The 19,961-nt window shown below is 35.5% G+C and overlaps 1 protein-coding gene across 1 annotated transcript in view; it reads right to left on the reverse strand.

Moving 5' to 3' along the window:
- Positions 1-18,035, reverse strand: part of zw10 (zw10 kinetochore protein) — a 62,092-nt gene extending 44,057 nt beyond the window's left edge. The window contains exons 1-10 of the mRNA XM_039764003.1: positions 17,767-18,035; positions 16,100-16,234; positions 14,368-14,469; positions 13,190-13,267; positions 10,382-10,541; positions 6,879-7,028; positions 6,011-6,205; positions 2,106-2,269; positions 1,129-1,311; positions 376-608 (exon numbers count right to left, since the gene is read on the reverse strand). Coding sequence (XP_039619937.1) covers positions 376-608; positions 1,129-1,311; positions 2,106-2,269; positions 6,011-6,205; positions 6,879-7,028; positions 10,382-10,541; positions 13,190-13,267; positions 14,368-14,469; positions 16,100-16,234; positions 17,767-17,871 — 1,505 coding nt within the window. The 5' untranslated portion in view covers positions 17,872-18,035. The remainder of the gene's footprint in view (positions 1-375; positions 609-1,128; positions 1,312-2,105; positions 2,270-6,010; positions 6,206-6,878; positions 7,029-10,381; positions 10,542-13,189; positions 13,268-14,367; positions 14,470-16,099; positions 16,235-17,766) is intronic.
- Positions 18,036-19,961: the final 1,926 nt, after the last annotated feature.

Consider the following 19,961-nt stretch of genomic DNA (forward strand, 5'->3'; position numbering starts at 1 on the left):
ACTTTCACTAAAAATGTTGCACCCTACCTTCTAAAATTTACAAAGTACTGAAGTACTTTGTGAATAGTCATAAAATGAACAGGAACCAAACTAGTCTATGTGAGATACAACGTTTTTTGATTTTTCTTTTCCTATAAACTCTGCACAGAAAAATGTTATTTTTTTCTCTTGGGAATAAATTGGAACTTTAAATTTGTGGCTAGCAGTGGAATAGAACTTGCTGATATATCTTTGGTTTGGAGAGAGTTAAAGTAAAACTGCTGCTGTTTTTCAGAATCATTCTAATTATAATTTATCTTCACCTTTAGGCATTGTTTGCCAAAAAAAAAACCAAAACAAATAACCTATGACAGGAAGTGATCTGTAGCAACTTACCAATGGCTAGTACTGTTAGCTGCCTCAGACAATGTTTGATAAGCAAGTTCCATCAGCTTCTGAACCGATTCACTAATACGGCAGACAGGCATAGAAAATGTGTGTGCATTTAGCTGATGTTCATTTTCCAAATTCATTATTTCTTTGGGTGACACCTTTGCAACCTTTTCCACATTCATCTTGTCTTTAGGAACAGGCAGTTTAGGTGGAGTAACTTTAGATTCTGGAGATAGCTAAAAATAGAAAGTAAATGCACACATTTAAACTATAGACTTCCAACTTTCAATTCCTTCTATGTTAAAGAATCACTCCATTATAAAAAGAAAATTCTTACAATCCAAATACTAAACTACAAACAAACATTTTTGTCAATTTTTGCATTAACCTACTGTGGAATTGCCATTTACTTTAGTAAATATCCAATAACAATGCCTTCAACAGATTTTTTTCATTATTTTTATTGTTCAAAAACAATGGTCCAGTAAAGAACTTTCTAATTCTGTGAAAATATTATAACTGTATTATATTTTTTAAACTTACAACAAACAGAAAATTTTATAGTAAACTATAACATTTTACAACTACCTCTTAACATATGAAAGTATATAAACTATGAGACAACTATACTTTATTTTGTATCTTAGAGATAATCTGTCCTGTTTTATAAATAAGATTTTTTTTAAATTACAAATTAGACAGACAAAAGTGAGAAATAAAATAATCACTTAAAAATGACCAGACATGTCCACTAACCTTCACAGTGTTGTGTATGTCAGAAGTCATCAAATTCCTGGCTGCAACAATCACATCCTGGCATTTCTTGTTAGCAAAATGTGAGTTTACGTTTCTAGCGTACTTGAGTAGGTCTGTAGTACAGTCCTTTAGAAAATGCATTTCTTTAAGATTATTTTCAAATTCTTCTGTGTCTTTTATAACCTGAAACAAAAACAAAAAACTCTTTTAAAGACACAAAAGCATAATTACTTTGCAGTGAAATAAGATTTTTTTTCGTAAAACATTATGTAAGAGCAGGGAAATAGTTTATATACTCTCATTTTGCCTATTTTCTTCTTGTTATAACTGAATTTAACTCATTTTACACAGAAAAAATTAATATATAATTTATTTAATTAAATATTACATCCTATTGGCGAGATTGTTTGTGTGAATTCTATTATTAACCATGCATATTTACAGGAGAGTCTGAAAGAAAGATACACAAATTCGGTGCTTCTTTTGTTTTTTTGGGAGTTTACAAAGCCTCAATAAGTGTCAGATATTTGGATAAACTAATTATCAAGCAATATTTATTTAGGTTTGTCGTGCCTCATATAATTTGAGTAACTTTGGCCACTGTCATCAGAGTCAAATGGTGTTATCTTGGAAACACCCAAATCTGGCACTTGAGAGCCACAATGTATGCAATTTATGTTACAACCGTATCTTTTTAATTCAGTGTCAGTGTCCAGTTGCTGTTAATGGAATTAAGTCAGACAATAATCTGAATTAATTAGGCTCTGAACATATAGTGCACAATCACATTCATTTTTATAATAATCACCAGCAACTCTTGCACTAGTTTTCTGTTAGCTCAGTTTAGTGTACATTACAGATTACATACATTAATCTGTAACAAGCACATCATTTTTCATGATGCACAAAGATATTTTTGATTAAAACACACAAAGCCAATTATATTACAAAACAGGGGAGTCCACTTTGAAACTCACCTCTTCATACTGCTCCAGCTGGTTGCTGTTTGCTGGTATAGAGTGAACTAAACATTCTTTGATGATACAGTCACACATTTCTTCCCAAATCAGTTCACCCAGAACTTCAGCTAAAGTGATAGTCAAGCTTTTATTGGTTTCAGATAGATGTTTCAGAGGAATATCTGAAAATAGAAAAACTGAAGCATTTTTACTAAATATTTTCAGATTTAAAAATTAAAGACTTAACTATAGAAAAAAGTGGTCTCATTTGAATGCAACTTAAGATAGGAAAATTTAGCAAGTCCAGATGATAAAGCATTTGATAACAATACATTAGTCTCAAAAGAACAAGGACAATAAACAGTGAGGATCACATCACTATGAGCTTCAGATGATTTTACTGCCACTGTAGTACACCAACAACCATCCACTGTGAAAATTATTGAGTGAATTTGATAGACAGGAAATTAAATGTTTAAAATGTAATGTTTTCACAAAGCTCAGTGTTCACTTCAATGCGTTACAGCACAACTGCCCAAATGGATGCAACATCAGGACAATACTAATAATGATGGTTGCAGTGAGGCTTCCATCTTTAAGAAACAAAACACCAGATGAGCAGACAGCACAAGACATGCCAGTGCAGTACCCATATTAAAACATCAACATAATTTTCACTTATATCCTTCATGGATTACATGGTAAGGTCATAGGATATGGGCCAGAAACTGAAAGGGGTAGGAGGAATTTATTGAGAGTTCCTATAAAATATTGTCCATACACTGCTCATTATTGGGGATTCTGTGCAGAGCATCCTGGAATGGTGTCAAGTTATCTTCAGCTACGAGCATCTTTTCACAAATATGACCATCATATGTATAAATGGTGATGATGTAGAAAACTATTCAATCTTAGCAACATGCTCACGATATGTCTTGGGTGCAAAGGCTCATCATCTATGACATCTGGTCACTGCTGGTATTTTTTTTGGTGGCCTGACACTACAATGGTAAGCAGGGTTACAGTCCAATAAAAGTCAAAATCCCACGCAATCCTATAAGATCTAGCCCAATATTCGTCAGCCTATTTCAAATAAGCAAACTGACACCCAAGCCCCTTCCTACCCCCACCCCTAAGCTGCAATTTTTTTTTTCTCTGAATGGCAGAGGTCTGCCAAAATGCGCAACCTACAGAGAAGCTTTTAAATAAGTTTCATTAAATAAACAACCACAGAAAAAGCATTATGATGATAGGCAGTTTTGTTATGTGTGTAGCATCTTTTTTCTTTTAGATAACACAGATTTTTTTCTTTTCAGGGCAGAAATAACTTAATGTTTATTTTCCCTTAAAAGAAAGTTATGACGCCACTAAACACAAGCAACATAATTAGGAACAGCATGGTGAAACATATTTTGTTCGCATAAGAACCATCCTTTAGCTAAAAAAATATAGCTAAAGTTATAAGCTGTAGCTTAAATATTTCATATTTTAATATTTTATTATAAATATTGCATTTAAATAAGACTGGATTACATACTAACTAAGCTGCAGGGTTTAACCATCTCATTATCTCATAGAACAGAAGCAATCAGCTGTTTTAGGTCATGACTATTTTCCTATACCTTTCAATATTTTTGAAAAAGTTTTATAATTTCAACATACAGTATGTTTACCACATGTTGTCTGATAATAGTATATTGGTCGTTATTGTTTTTCTATATTCCAAGTCTGCATTTCTATTTTGGATACCAATATGTGCTTCCTTTTTTTTCCAGACAGAGAGTGACTGTGACAGATAGTTGTGACAGATTGATAACTACTGCATCACCTAATTATTAATAATTAGACAGGAGCAGAGGTGTTTAGTAACAAAATACATTTACTCCATTACATTTACCTGAGCAACCTTTTCAAAAAAATTGTACTTCTAAGAGTAGTTTTACTGCACCATACTTTTTACTTTTACTTGAGTTCATTACTCCGCTACGTTGGGCAACACTTGAATCGTTACTTTTTTTCCATTAGATACGCTATATTTTTGCCAAACAGTAGCCGCCAGTGGATCTACTGCATGACTGTTTCACCAGTCTGATGTAGCAATAATATTCACAAGACTCCATTTCAGCAATCAGACATAGCAACAATAATCACATGGCTCTGGTTTCGCAAATCAGATGTGGCCATTCAGTTACATGATCACACACAAACTGTAGCGGCATAGCTGCACAAACTCCTCACAGACAGCAGACAGGGAAAGAAAGAATACATGAAAAACAAGAGCCAACTCCTGCTGAAGCTTAACCATCACTTCACTGAGTGAAGAACAAGCACATTTTAACCAAACATGCACGGACAGTCGAGGTAAAGTGAGACTTCTTGTACGTACACAAGCTGCCTTGTTCTAATGTTATTTTCTATCAGCTGTGCTATTTGGAGGACAAGTTATTATGCAGTATTATACTGTCAGTATATAGTATATCTTGTCACTGTAAGATGTTTGCACTGTTCAACCATACATGTTACCTACTGTAGGTATTGGCTTCAAAAGCTTTGTTGTGAAAAACTGAGAATTGGAACTTTGTGTTATTTGTGCATCTTTATTTTGTAAAGATGTTATTTATTTGTACTCATTTTTTATTTTATTATTTGGATATAGCATATTTTGCACATTATTTTATATTTCTGTCCATCTTATTACAACATTTCTAAAAAATAAATCATTTATTATGATCAAACTGTTACTCAGTACTTGAGTAGTCATTTCACCAAATACATTTTTACTCTTACTTGAGTAATATTATTTTGAAGTAACGCTACTCTTACTTGAGTACAATTTCTGGCTACTCTACCCACCTCTGGGTAGGAGTAGCTGTGACTGACAGGTCATTGGTTGAATGAACTATAACTATCTGTAAAACTGACAGGTTCTAAAATTTAAATGAAGGGTGTTGTATGACATTTTCATGGTTTGAAAAGAGCTAGTTTCATACACTAAAGGAGTGTGAAAATGCAAATAGACATTTTTGTCTTTTCAAAATCATCCACAATTTCAAGAAATACAGCTCATAATGAGAGTCACAACCAAACCAATTTTTTCCTACAGACACAACCTCAAAACTCGCAACTACAGTGGTTATGTCAGATATCCTATTGCCACTTTCAACCAATATAATACCTAACTACTCACAGTTACCATCTGACAGGAGTAGCCAAGATAAACCAACACACATTATTTTTTTACCTCAGGTTTTAAATTCATTGTCTACTAAGGATCTATAGGCAAATTTTCATGAATATTGGACCAATTGATTTGGTAAAACCATTTTTTAAATCAGAGCATGTACTATACATACCACACTCACACAAACCAAACATGATTCATTTGTTTGAATATTCATGCATTTTCAAGTCAACATGATCTAAAGGATGAAAGTAAAACCTGAACAACAGCAAGTACACATTGATCTATTAAACAGTCATTTAGCAGCTGAAGGAAAATATATTGTATGTATATTGTATGTATACTGGATTCTCTCTTCTCAAACATGTTAGTTGTTAGTCTCAACTTAATATCTCAAATTAATATTAAATTAGTGTGGAATTGAGGATTTTGATTTATAAATAAAACAACAAATCATGATTCTGCTAATATCATTATGTCTCAAGATGTATACCATTACTGTACTACAATATTGTGTTAGTGGTTTACACTGGCTTACTTGTTTTGCATGGATCACAAAATCTCTCAGTTGATCTTTCACCTTTCTTTCATTCATCACTATCTTATAAGGGTCTTTTATCTTTCTACTCAGTCGTCCTTTTGATATCCCTTTCATGTCTTTGGAAAAATCTTAAAATTTCTACTTTTTCCAGGTCACATAAAAACTATTAATGAATTAACATGCTTTATATGATTTGCATACCAAAAAGATTCTTGTGAAGCTGTTCCAAAACGGTTCTGATTTTCTGGTAAACAGCAACAGGAGAAGGGTGATTCAGATTTGTTTCCTCAAGATGAAATTTTAGAGTGGTGCCCTGGTCCGGATGCTCCATCAATATAAGTTGTAAAGCAGGATATGTAATCAGTGGTTTTAGGACATATTTCAACAGAACTTGACCTAAAAAACAAAGACAGCCTCTTAGCAATTAAAATCTTATGCAGCCCTTATGTTTTACTTGCTAAAAAGCCCTTGTATTTTCTATTAAATACAATAATTGTCTTTGCCACTAATGATATTAAAAAGTGACAGAAGTCAGCACAGCTGCCTCACAAATCAAATGTTGAATCTAGCACCATGTCTTTGTCAGAGAGGAGTTTCCACATTCACTCCATGCCTACATGAGTTTTCTTGTGGGTACTCAGGTATGCAATCCATTTTATCAAAGGCAGGTGTGTGTTTAGTTAAATACAGATTCCATTGTGGCCCTATTGGAGAGAGAGTGTGTGGGTGTGTAGGTGTTTTTGTGATTAAGCTCTGCAATGGATAGGAATCCTTTCTAAGGCTGTTCTCTGCCTTATACCCAATGCTACAGGGATGATGAATGGGCTTCTGTGACCTGAGAATGAATGGTAAGAAAGGTCTTTGAAACTGGTATAATTAATAATGTTCTTTCTTAAAAACAGACATAGGAAATGAAACATTTTATGAAAAATTATTAAATTACATAAAATTAAAACAACAGCATATAATGAGGATGCATTACTACATAATACATGATAATATGATTATTTTAGTGGTAAAAGTATTCAAAATAATATGAAAAAGAAAGAATATCTAATCAAGTCATTACTGAAAAGCCTAATCTTTGAATGGAGTTCTCCGAGAATAGAGAATGCCTGCAGGACAGAGGGTAACACAGGTATGTTGTCACCATTTCCATTTGAAGCTGATGAAGACAAGTGTAGCTCTGTCTTTAAAAACGTTTCCAGTGAAGATGGTTCTGTATAAAAAAAGTAAAAAATACAGTATTAAAAACAATGTGTGAAGAAATTACCTTAAAATGCCAAAGAAATTACTAATATCAAATAAATATTCTATGCAACAGTCTGTGCCAAGAAAGAACACATTTCAACATTTAAAAGATACAACATTTATTACAGCAATGTTATTGTGCTGTTATAGCAATAACAGAAACCTGGCTAAATAACACAGATGGGATGGAGCATAATATAGAAGGACACTATTTTTTAGGAAGGACAGACAGAACAGAAAAGAAGATGGGGTTGTTGTTTATGTGAAACAGAATTTAAATGCAAGTCTTCTTCAGTTTGATGATGAACCCGATTTTAGTGAGGGCGTCTGGATTCGTGTGGAAAGCTTGATGTTGAGTATGTTATAGGCCCCATCCAGGCAGACAGTAATTTCAATGCACATCTTTTTTAGTAGGGTGGCACAGTGGCGTAGTGGGTAGCGCTGCTGCCTCGCAGTTAGGAGACCCGGGTTCTTTTCCCGGGTCCTCCCTGCGTGGAGTGTGCATGTTCTCCCTGTGTTTGCATGGGTTTCCCCCACACAGTCCAAAGACATGCAGGTTAGGTGCATTTAACGATCCTAAATTGTCCCTAGTGTGTGCCCTGCAGTACGCTGCAAAGCCCTGCTCGGGGTTTGTTTCCTGCCTCGCGTCCTGTGTTGGCTGGGATTGGCTCCGGCAGACCCCTCGTGACCCTACAGTTAGGATATAGCGGGTTGGATAATGGACGGATCTTTTTAGTAATATTAAAAAGGCAAGTTTACAGGGGGATATTATAGTCTTTGGGGACTCTACTCAAATATTAAATGGGCTAATCTTGCAAATAGTGGAGCACAAGAGCATGAGTTTTAAATGTAATCAGTGACTATTTTTTAACACAGTATGTTAAAGCACCAACGTGAGGTGGGTAAGCCTATCTAGATTTAGTATTTGGTAATAAACAGGATAGAATTGAGAGTGTAGAGGTAGTTGAACCGCTAGGGTGAAGTGAAGGGTCAAGTGACCATAATGAAATTCAGTTCTCAGGGTCTTTGGAAAAATGCCAAAAGCAAAGACCAAAACTGTTAAGTTTAACTTTTTAGGGAATAGAGTATAGGTTTAAAAACGCTTTACATGTAATGCAGGACAGGTACATACCAAGATATGGAATTAGTAGGAAATTTTAAAAATACTTCTGCAGGTGGTAAGTAAGTATTTGAAAAGAGCTGCAAAGGAATAAACATCTGTATAAGACACTTAAGACTAATAACTCCAATTTGAATCATAGAGCGTAAGAGAGCATGAGGGCAACTATTAAGAAGGAAATCAGGGAAGCTAAAAGATAGTTAGAGAGGAATACAGCAGATGAGACGAAGGACGGGCCAAACAGGTTCTGGAGGGGGTACTGGATGATTTGAAAATTGTAGAGGGTGAAGTACTGCTTAGATTAAATTGGCTGAACTCAAAAAAATCACCAGGACCAGATAATATTTCTCCTTCAGTTCTTTATATAAATATATAAAAAACCCTGATGCATATTTTTAGGAAGTCACTGCACACTGGAAAAATTCTGATGGACTGGAAAATGGCAAATGTTATCCTGTTATATAAAAAGAGTGATCAAGCAGATCCAAGCAAATATAGGCCTGTAAGCTTAAAATGCATCACAGGTAATTTACTGGAAGGAATTATTAAGGAAAAGATTGAGCAACACATGGAGAGAACAGTCACCATGGGTTCAACGTGTGTGTGTTACTAACATGCTGGAATTCCATGAGGAAGTAACAAAAGGACATGAATTAAAGTGGAGCATACATATTTGTCTTGACTTACAGAAAGAATTTGATACGGTTCCATGAGAGGTTGGGCGTGAGACTAAAGGAAGTGGGTGTACAAAGTAAAGTGTGTAGATGGGAGCAAAAATCATCTCAGACGGAAAAAGCAGAGTTATGGTACAAGGAACCCTATCAGAAATGGCTGATATTAAGAGTCGTGTCCCATAAGGATCAGTGCTAGAGCCGCTGTAATTTTTAATTCTTATAAATGATTTGCATAGGAATCCTTCTATATAAAAGCGGTTGGGATTGTCCTTCCGTCCCGTGAGTGGAAATTGTAGTGGTATTCCGCTTATCACAGACTTACTACTTGCAGCTTGCGGTACGAAGCAACATGATGTGAGCAGAGTTCTGGTGCTCCCATCGTTCCCTGCTTTTGTGCGCGATGCGCTGGAAAAATAGACAAAATTATGTCTCTGGAAATAATTAATGTTGATGGAGTACAAATGCCTCACCGCATAGTAAATATCAGGGGGGTTCAAAAGGGCGACCTCAATATAGAAAAAAAGTTTAAATTTTATCACAAAAATAACAGAAACCACGAGTATTAAAGTAACACCGCTCAAATGCAATATAACCAAATTAATGAGTTTGTATAAAATATCAAATTGATCTACATATTGAATTGCCTTAAGAAGTGGTTAACTTAAAAGTCAGTCGCCCTAAAAGGCGAGTCAGCCTAGTATAAATAACAAGCTGGGTAAGTTTGCAGAGAATACCAAGCTAGGTGGACTGGCAGATAATTTAGAATCCACTGAGTCCTCACAGAGGGACTTGTACAGCACTCAGGAATGGGCAGATTTGTGTCAGTTGAAATTTAATGTAAGTAAATGTAAAGCATTACACATAGGTAAGTAAAAATGTTAGGTTTAAATACAAAATGGGAGGTCTGAAAATCAAAAGTACGCCTTATGAGAAGGATTTAGGAGTCGTAGTGAACTTGTCACTATCAACTGCCAGACATTGTTCAGAGGCCAATTAGAGGGCTAACAGAATGTTAGGTTATATGGCACAATGTGTAGAGTACAAGTCCAAGGAGGTAATGCTCAAGCTTTATAATGCAGTGGTTATACCTCATCAGGTATACCATGTGCAGTTTTGCTCTATAGGCTACAAATACAACATAGCATAGGAAAAGGTCCCGTGAAGAATAAATAGGCTGATTCCAGGGCTACAAGGGATGAGTTATGAGAAAAGATTAAAAGAGCTGTGCCTTTTCAGTTTAATCAAAACGAGATTAAGAGGTGACATGTTTGAAGTGTTTAAGATTATGATGGGAATTAGTACAGTGAATTGAGACTGTTACTTTAAAATGAGTTCAACAAGAACATATGAAAACAGTTGGAAACTTGTTAAGGGTAAATTTCACACACACAAGGAAGTTTTTCTTTACATACAGAATCATAGACACATGGAATAAGTTTGTTGGGATGAATGGCCTGTTCTCATCTAGATTGTTCTAATGTAAACAAAAACAAACAAATAAATAAAAAATCACTAGTGTTTTCTTGCCCTTTGGAGAAGGAAGTTTCCACACTGCAAGTTTTTGCCATTCTTGTCCAAGATGATAAAGCAGATTTTGCTTCTGAATGGTCATCTCGGTGTTCATTGCTTTTAAAATCTTCAACTCACAGCCCTTTCTAGCGTTCAAAGTGTTCAGTTCAGTCTGAGCCTAAAAATAAAAATATTCTACATGAGTATGTTCTTGTGACCTGCGGACTTAAGTCTATTTAAAGACTACTTTAAAAGTATACTTATATTTAAAGCAATTAGGAGAAAGAAACAAAAAATGATCTTTGATGCAAAATGCCATTTTAGCATGTTTTATGTTGGACCTGATCAATGAAATCTAATCAGTATACACACACACACACACTGAATGGCATTATAAAATTACTGATTTATTAAACAAATACAGTACTGATACAGCCTAATAACTTTAATTAAACAATCAGATTTGTAAATAGTTGTAACTGTTTCAAACAGCCACAAGATGGCAGCTGGAATACCAAAAGTTATTTAGTAGAGCCTTTAGTTGGTTGTTATTCACACACAGTGCTACCATGTTTCTCTGAAAATAAGACCTACTCTGAAAATAAGCCCTAGCATGATTTTCAGGCTGCACTGTAATATAAGCCCTAGTCAAGATCGTCAGCTGAAAAGTAAGGTGCCTATGATCAGGTTTATACTTCACACGATGCGACGTGTGTGCCCAAAATATCCATTAAATTCCGAGGACACCTTACCACAATATCTCTGAAAAGGATAATTAATGATTACATCCATTAAATCGGGGATGTGCCCATTCCAGCAGCATCAGTGCAAGACAGAAACAAAATCTCTGGACAGGGCATCAGCTCATCGCAAGGTGAACACATCGCACACACATACATTAACGTCATTGTAGCTTCACCAAATCTCCAAACCTTCATGGCTTTGGATGGAAAACTGAGCACACTGTGGAAAACATGCAAACTCCAGGCAGGGATCACAAGGGACGTGACTCCCTGTATGACAGCAGCGCTACCGTTCTGCCACCCCATATGTGTAACTATTAGCAGTATTCATTATTTAAGTAAAGTTAACGATTTATCTGTAAAATGTAACATACATATTTTTAATGCATTTCACCATAAAAGTGATATCAAGTATGAATATAAGAATGCTAAATGTGCAGAGAGCTGGAATATCATAAATGTAATGTGTTCTGTGTGGCGATGTTGCTGTCAGGTCAGAAGGAAACCTCAGAAGCGCATAGTGATTTAACAACTGGGTCGGTTTTAAGATGACATTTATAACGGTCTGCTTTAATGATAAACTAAACTATGAGGTTAAAGCCAAAATTTCCACTTTAATCACAAAATAGACATTTTATCATGTCTTTATTTTTTTTTTCCACCGTGGCTCAAATATGCCGCCGTACATTCTGATGGTATTCTAAGGATGCAGTCAAAAAAAAAAAAAGACGGCACAGAAGATGGTATATGAGACTTTTAAAATGTATTGTGTCATTACTTTGGGGAATTTGCGACACTTGAATATCAAAGCAACACGAATATATTTGTATGTCGGCATTTTGCATCACCAGATTGAACCATTCATCTAACATCAAAGCATGCAACTTGACCCTGGAGGATCCTAAAAGCGGCTGGAGTAGCAAGAAATTCAGGCTGAAATTCAGAGTTTGAATGTGGAGAGTTATGACGATATTCCAGAAGAAGATGACATGACTGTATTTGGATAAATGTATGTTGTTTTACATGAATAAATATAAGATATTCCCCGAAAATAAGCCCTAGTACATCTTTTGGAGCACAAATTAATATAAGACACTGTCCATGGTAAATAAAGTAGTATATATTTTTTCCTTTTTAGAAAAAAACATTTTTTTAATTAAATGCCACAATTTCCATTTGTTTTTCTCCCTCGTTTTTTTTAAATCACAAAATGATAAAAAAAAAAAAACGAGTGCCTCTACAGTATATCACAGTGTCTAAGTGCCACAATAATACCTACTTTGGTGGTCTAAATGTACTTTCAAGTATGCTTAAAGCTATTTCTAATGTGTCTATTCAATAACCTGATGTGCTAAAGATGAATGCTTGACAGAAGCAAAGCATTCTGCATTTGAGTGACCATATGTACATGTCCATGTTTAACATGTCAACTTGAATTTAAATCACATTAAAACTAGAGGGTCTTACAGCTGTTATGAGTGCATATATTATATTGTATTTTATAGCACAACTATATTATAACAATGGAGCAATTTCAAACTTTCAGAAGACTTTAAATAATGGAATTTTATTTTTAGCAAAGTCATGTGAATAACACTTTACTGTGCCACAATGTCTATAAACACAATGCCAGAGTGCACTGGCTTTGGATAGCTATTGGCAACATATTTTAGAGTATTTAATTAAATACCTTATAGTTTAGTTATGAAATGGGGATGAGTACCAACACATTAAATAAGATGATATTTAAGGAGTCAGTGTGCCAGTGCCAGTACCCATGTGGGTACCAAGTCTTAATTCTACTAAGGTATAGTCAGTGCATATCTAACATATGAGGGTTATAAAAACATACCAAACTGCCAAAACTACTAGGATAAGCTGCCTCCAAAGGAAAGAAGGCATGTTGAGCTATGACCGCAATCTGTGGTGCTATTGCCAGACCTGAGTCTTAATTCTATAAGGCAGGTGCTAGACAGCATTAATGTGGTCTAAAAATATTAACAGAAAACAAACCAGTGATGTTTACTGCACAAAACAATATATTTAATTACAGAAGCGATTAACAATTCAAAATCTGTATTACCCTTTGAAGATTATGGGCTGCTAGACTGTATTTCTTTTCCAGCAGTGACTTATTATAATCTTCAATGGCAGTATCAAACTGAAAAGAAGGGAAAACAAAATTCTTATATAAAGAAGTTCATAACACACAACCATCTTTGTTTACTATATTTGTGCAAGCTAAAAATCTCTCACACCAACGCCATTTTTCTTTATTTGTGTGGCAACAGTTGATGACCATCTTTACAACATTTTTTCCTGTTCTCCATAGCTTAGCTACAGCAGCTCTGCTAATTGCCGCAATACTGTAAATAATCTATTAGAGGTGACATGGAAATGATCCAGTGAGCCCCCATTCCAATTTAAAAAATACATTATTAATCCTACAATTCTTGGGACATTCCAAACATTATAATAATTACCAAATGTCCAAGAAGTGTAACTCTGACCATTCTGTATATTATCTAATCTTTATAGTGCCTTAAAATATATCAAAAGACACATTCTCAGTTATCCACTTTTGCTTTTACAATGTAAACACCTAATTTAAAATATTAGTAAACAAACAGCTTCATGGTATCTAATCTAGGTACACATTCCCATAACATTTGGCCAAAAGCAAAAGTTAACTTTAAACAGGATTTCAGTCCTTATACAATTTTACAAATATAGATTTACTGATTCTAAAAGACATAGGGATGCCAATGTGTGTGCACATCTTTGGGATGTTTTTTTTCTTTCACACGTAATCTGCGAAAACACATCAAAGTTTCAGAGAAGTACTAACCATAAATTTGTATTTAAACAATCATAAAATTAATTATAAAATTTTAAGTTCTTGAAGAATAACATGTGGCACCAAAATAAAATAAGACCTTAGTACAACAACAACAATAATGTTTGGAATCACACATAATGTAAGATATTATAAACTACAATTTTAAAGAAAGGTATACAATTTTTTGTCTTAAAAATGGCAGCAAATAACAGGAAAACTACTTCATCTCTACAAGGTCCTTCAAGACGCAATCCAAATAAATTACTGTACAACGAATGCAAGATTTCATACCTCTTAAAATGTATCAAATCCATGATAAACAAACAAATAACGCTGTATACATTCCATTGCTCATACACTAATCATGACACAAAGACTGCTTTCTTTCACAGTTTATATTTAAATTTTAAAATTAGTTTCACCTCTTGTAGCACTCGGAGTACACTTAGCACCATGGTATTCTTTTCTAACTGTTGTTTAAGATCTGCAAACTCTGTGACGGCAACATGGAGATCCTTTTGAACCTGAAATAAAGAGCATCATATAGTAAACAAAAAAAGGAAATGTATCAAATGTTTAAAAAGTTCTTCTGTAGATTTTACTGCATGTATGTGTCAGATTATAGAACACTAAATGAACATAGCAATAAAGAGCAGAAACAACCAATAGCTAAATTCCAATACTGTACATGAAACGTCTCTAGTAGGTTTTATTTGGACATATAAAGTTCCATGAGGGCTGCACCAATGCTAGTTATGAGCAGATGTAAATAACTACACTATTACCAGAACGTTTACCACTAATATTTAAACATTCAACTTCTCTAAAGCATATGAAAAATTAAAATATATTAGTATTTTTTAATTTAAATTTGCGTATTAAGTTGTAATACACTAAATTTTGTAATTTATATAAATCTGCATTTTTCTGATTATAATTGTATAATAAGGCAGTATAGCATAAGGGAAATAATTCATTAAGAAACAAGTCTTTAAAACTTATCAAATATAGCTGAACCTCAATAGAGGCAAATTTAGCTTTAGGTAAACTGGTAGCTGAACATAAATAAGAAAAAAAAAGCAAAAACTAAGAGGATCATATGGCAACAGCACCATACATTTTTTTACGGGGCTCAAAAGGGGAACAGGGGTTGCCAAATCCGGTACTGGAGGACCACCGTGGCTGCAGGTTTTCACTCTAACCCTTTTTTTAATTAGTGCCCTATTTGTGCTGTTAATTAACTTCTTGTACATTCATTTTAATTTACGTGTTTTTTTAAGATTTGTTCCCCCTGAATTTCTTCATCGTTCCTCTGAATTGCTTTATTTCTTTCCTTAAATGGCACCCAAACAGAAATGAAACATGAAGTGAAGGAGCCAAGAGAAGACCAACTAAGACAAAGCCTCAAACTCCAACCAATTTCACTCTAACCAGTTGCTTAATTAGCTGCCGATTCTTGTCGTTAATTAAACCTGTTCTTTAATTCTGTGGCTTGTTGCTGTTCTCATGGTGCCTTAGCAGACAATTATGAAACTGTTGGTTTTCTCTTTTCTAAGAGGACTGATAAAATGTTTTGTGGACCCGAACAGATCAACATTCCTGAGACCATCACCTTTCTTTGTTTTCAGGTATAGTGTGATGGACACCAATTGTTTTGCCGCATTTTGTATCTCATTATTGTTTGGTAGCTAATTAAGTAAGGGGCCTGAGTCTTTAAAAGAAAGTCAATTAAACTGAATTAAAAAGAAATTAATTAGCAGCTCACAGGTCACTCATTAAGAAAAGGGTTACAATGAAAACCTGCAGCCACGGTGGACTCTGGCCTAGAATCCTCTGTCACACTCACTGTGCCAATGCCATGGTGCAAGAAAGACAAATAAATTTACTTTCTGTACTTATGCATAATCAGTGTGACACACAATGATATGAGGAAGAGTGAGATGCACATCTCCTACATTCTTATTCTCTCACAATCACCCTTAGGGCTTTTGCACAACATGGTGGTTTGACTCCATTTTCTGATCAAAGCAGCTGTCTTAACTCACTTATTGGCCATACCCTCATCCTCTTGAGGATACAATATGTTTCCTTGCACAACACTTCACAAACAAAATAATCCCATCAAATTCTTAATGCCAGAACTGCAGTTCATACCTCATTTTCAATATGAGTTCGAAGATTATCAATGTCATTGGAAATGCTGTTGACTTGGTTCATCAGATCTTCTGAATTTTGCATGCTTGGTAAAAACTCATCGTACTTCTTGCTGATCATGTCACAAACTTCACACTGCAAATAAAAAAAAAAAAAAATTAATCAAGATTATTAAAAGCCTGCTACAAAAATAAAGATGCATTATCTTTTTTAAGAAATGAAAACACAAACACGCTCTCTAATCCCAAAGCACAGTCTTATACACAATATTAACAAATTGATAATCAAAATATCCACTCAGAATTGCTAATTAAGTGTTTTCTTGATACCCACCATCATTTCAGTGTAAGGGAACAGATGATAAAGGCAGTCTACTAATATGTGGAATTTATCAGTATCGGTGTCCTCTGCAATGTGAAACCAAATTAATGGTGCGATACCTGCTTAGTTTTGAAATTAATTTTCACACCAGTTTTTTTCATACATTTTAATATACGAGCATGGACTGCATTACATTTTTGGATACTGCAGTTCAGCCATGCCTGATCTTAGGCAATTTCACACAGGATTCCTCACAAGCCTAATGAAAACATAATTTCTACACGCATTTCTGTTATACACAGATAAACCAGTGCATTTTTTTATTTTGCTTTCTATTATCCACCTATCTGGATAGCATCCTGACTATCAGCTTAGGACCCAGATCTCTGTGATTCTGTATTGGACAAAGCAAGTCTGGGAGGATAAAAAGATGTTGGATTATTTGCAGTTAAGTAACTTCAAACATTTATTTGGTACATTATGTAAAACGAAAGCTATTCCACTTGAAAATAACCTTCCATTTGTGACACACGAACAAGTGGCATTTATTTGCCACAACGCACATAAAACTGCTCCATTTATAAGGAGTTACTTTTATTAAAACTTACAATAACCAAAGGACAATTATAGTTTTAAAACCGATTTTGACAAATATTAATGTACATCTATATTCAGGTAAAATTACTCTGTTACTATAAAATTACACCACGTAGCCGGAAAATAAAATGTATGTATCAGTTCTGTCTGAGTCTAAAAGTTAGAAGCACTTCACATGCCATTTGAATTTTCAGTTGATTTAATACAACAGTGTTTACATTCTGAAACCTAACAGCGAATAAGATATTAGTAAAAAGTCAAGTATAGAACTTCAGCAGAGTGGGTTCATAAACTAGGATTCTAAGATAGAATTGCTATTACGCATGTTTTGGCGTTTCATAATGTGATCGTGCTACATGATCTTGCAACTTGTTTTTTTAATAAAGAAGGCCCAACTTTTTGTAAACACTGTACATTACTACTGAATTACTTTATGTAGCGTATTTGTTTAAGGCATTGGGACCATACTTGCTGGTACATGTCACTTTCTCACGATGTCCTGTATATCTAGACGCCGGCACAGAAGCGTCATTACATTTACAGCTGTGGTGACCATGCGAATAAGAAGAGCGGTTTGCGCCTGAAGTCCCCAGTATTCGCTCGCGTTGACGCCACGTCACGTCACTTCCACGCAGCAGAATCCCGCCGATAGCAGTGCCACGCGGGGTGAATGTTTACTTGTGGAAAGAAAACAACGTAGCAAGGTCGACATCGGCTTGCCTCTCACATTTTTCTGAACTATCTCATACCTTGATCTCCTCCACTCTTCGGGACAATCTGCTGATTTTACTACTCAAATCCTCTTTTTCCAGTTTGCCCGAGTTTGCCAGCACCTCAGTAACAAACGATGCCATTGCTCTCAGTACATAAACAGGGCTAAATCTAAATGTCCACTTGTTCTTGCTATTATTTGCACTCCACTGGTTTTACTCCAAATGCATGTACCCGTCCGCCTTTACTTCTCTTTCAAATTTATGTTAAATGAAAAAAAAGACAACTTCCTCTTCAAGGAGTGATGGGCATTCTGGCAGTGCATGCTGGGATTGGTAGTTTTTTTTTTTTTGTTACGTAGAAGCGTTTTGAACAGTGAGGAGCGAACCTGAGTTTAGAATTTTAAAGAACACATTGGTGATATTTCGGTTTTAACTTTGAACCTTGTTGGTCAGTATCGAAAATAAGTAGATGTTACGTTTTATTTGCACAAGTTCTACACGGAAGGCTCATTTTGAATGTTAGTGGCAGAGAAGTACGTCAGAGTTGTACTGGATATGTATGAGAGAAGTGTGACAGTGGTGAGGTCTGCGGTAGGAGTGACGGATGTATTCAATATGGAGGTGGGATTGCATCAGGGATCGGCTCTGAGCCATTTCTTATTTGCAATGGTGATGGACAGGTGGACAGACGAGATTAGACAGGAGTCCCCATGGACTATGATGTTTGCTGATGACATTGTGATCTGTAGTGAGAGTAGAGGGCAGGTTGAGGAGACCCTGGAGAGGTGGAGATATGCTCTAGAGAGAAAAGGAATGAAGGTCAGTAAGAACAAGACAGAATACATGTGTGTAAATGAGAGGGAGGTCAGTGGAATGGTGAGGATGCAAGGAGTAGAGTTGGTGAAGGTGGATTAGTTTAAATACTTGGGATCAACAGTACAGAGTAATGGGGATTGTGGAAGAGAGGTGAAAAAGAGAGTGCAGGCAGGGTGGAGTGGGTGGAGAAGAGTGTCAGGAGTAATTTGTGACAGACGGGTATCAGCAAGAGTGTAAGGGAAGGTCTACAGGATGGTAGTGAGACCAGCTATGTTATATGGGTTGGAGACGGTGGCACTGACCAGAAAGCAGGAGACAGAGCTGGAGGTAGCAGAGTTAAAGATACTATGATTTGCATTGGGTGTGACAAGGATGGATAGGATTAGAAATGAGTACATTAGAGGGTCTGCTCAGGTGGGACGGTTGGGAGATAAAGTCAGAGAGGAGAGATTGTGTTGGTTTGGACATGTGCAGTGGAGAGATGATACGTATATTGAGAGAAGGATGTTAAGGATAGAGCTGCCAGGAAAAGAGGAAAGCCTAAGAGGAGGTTTATGGATGTGGTGAGAGAGGACATGCAGGTGATGGGTGTAACAGAGCAAGAAACAGAGGACAGAAAGATATGGAAAAAGATGACCCGCTGTGGCGACCACTAACGGGAGCAGCTGAAAGAAGAAGAAGACTGAAAATTCTTAGTAAAATTGACACATTGTCATTTAACTGAAATACAGTTAGCACTTCTAATATAAAACAGATCTTTTATCATTACAACAAGAGCTTATTGAAAAAAATAAGTAGTTGAGCATACTTAATAAAATTAGGTTACCTGATGGACTGGCACCCTGGCTGATCCCTCTTTGTGCATGGCATGCTAGGTTAGGCTCCAACTCCCCTGCAGCCCTGCTCAGCAAAAAGACGGTTAAAAAAATGGATGGATGAATTAATTTGCAAAAATTTAAACCAAATGTGCACCCTTTAGAGCACAGAAACTACATAGTGAATGACTTCTTCAGCTCTGCTGACTCTAATCTTCTCAATGTTCTATTCCTTGTCGATTTTAGTTCTGCTTTTGATATGGTTAATCATAACATCCCACTCTCCATCTTCAATCTCACCTTGGCATTTGTGATAACTACTTTAGCCTCGTTCTGGTTCTACCTTACTGACAAGTTACATTTCATTTATGTTGGGAAAATATTGTCGCACACTGTTCTAGTTTTTCAAGGCATTCCACAAGGCTGTGTTTTAGGACTTCTTTTGTTTACCATTTACTTCTAGTATTCCTCAGCATGGCTTACAATTCATCTCTATGCAAATCTCTACCCAAATATATCTAAGCACCCATCTCCCTGGTCCCCTTACACTGTCTTAACTGATAAACCCGCCTCAGGTATATTATGTACTGGATGGCATCT

This window comes from Polypterus senegalus, chromosome 9 (assembly GCF_016835505.1).
Source record: "Polypterus senegalus isolate Bchr_013 chromosome 9, ASM1683550v1, whole genome shotgun sequence".
Taxonomy (NCBI): Eukaryota; Metazoa; Chordata; class Cladistia; order Polypteriformes; family Polypteridae; genus Polypterus; species Polypterus senegalus.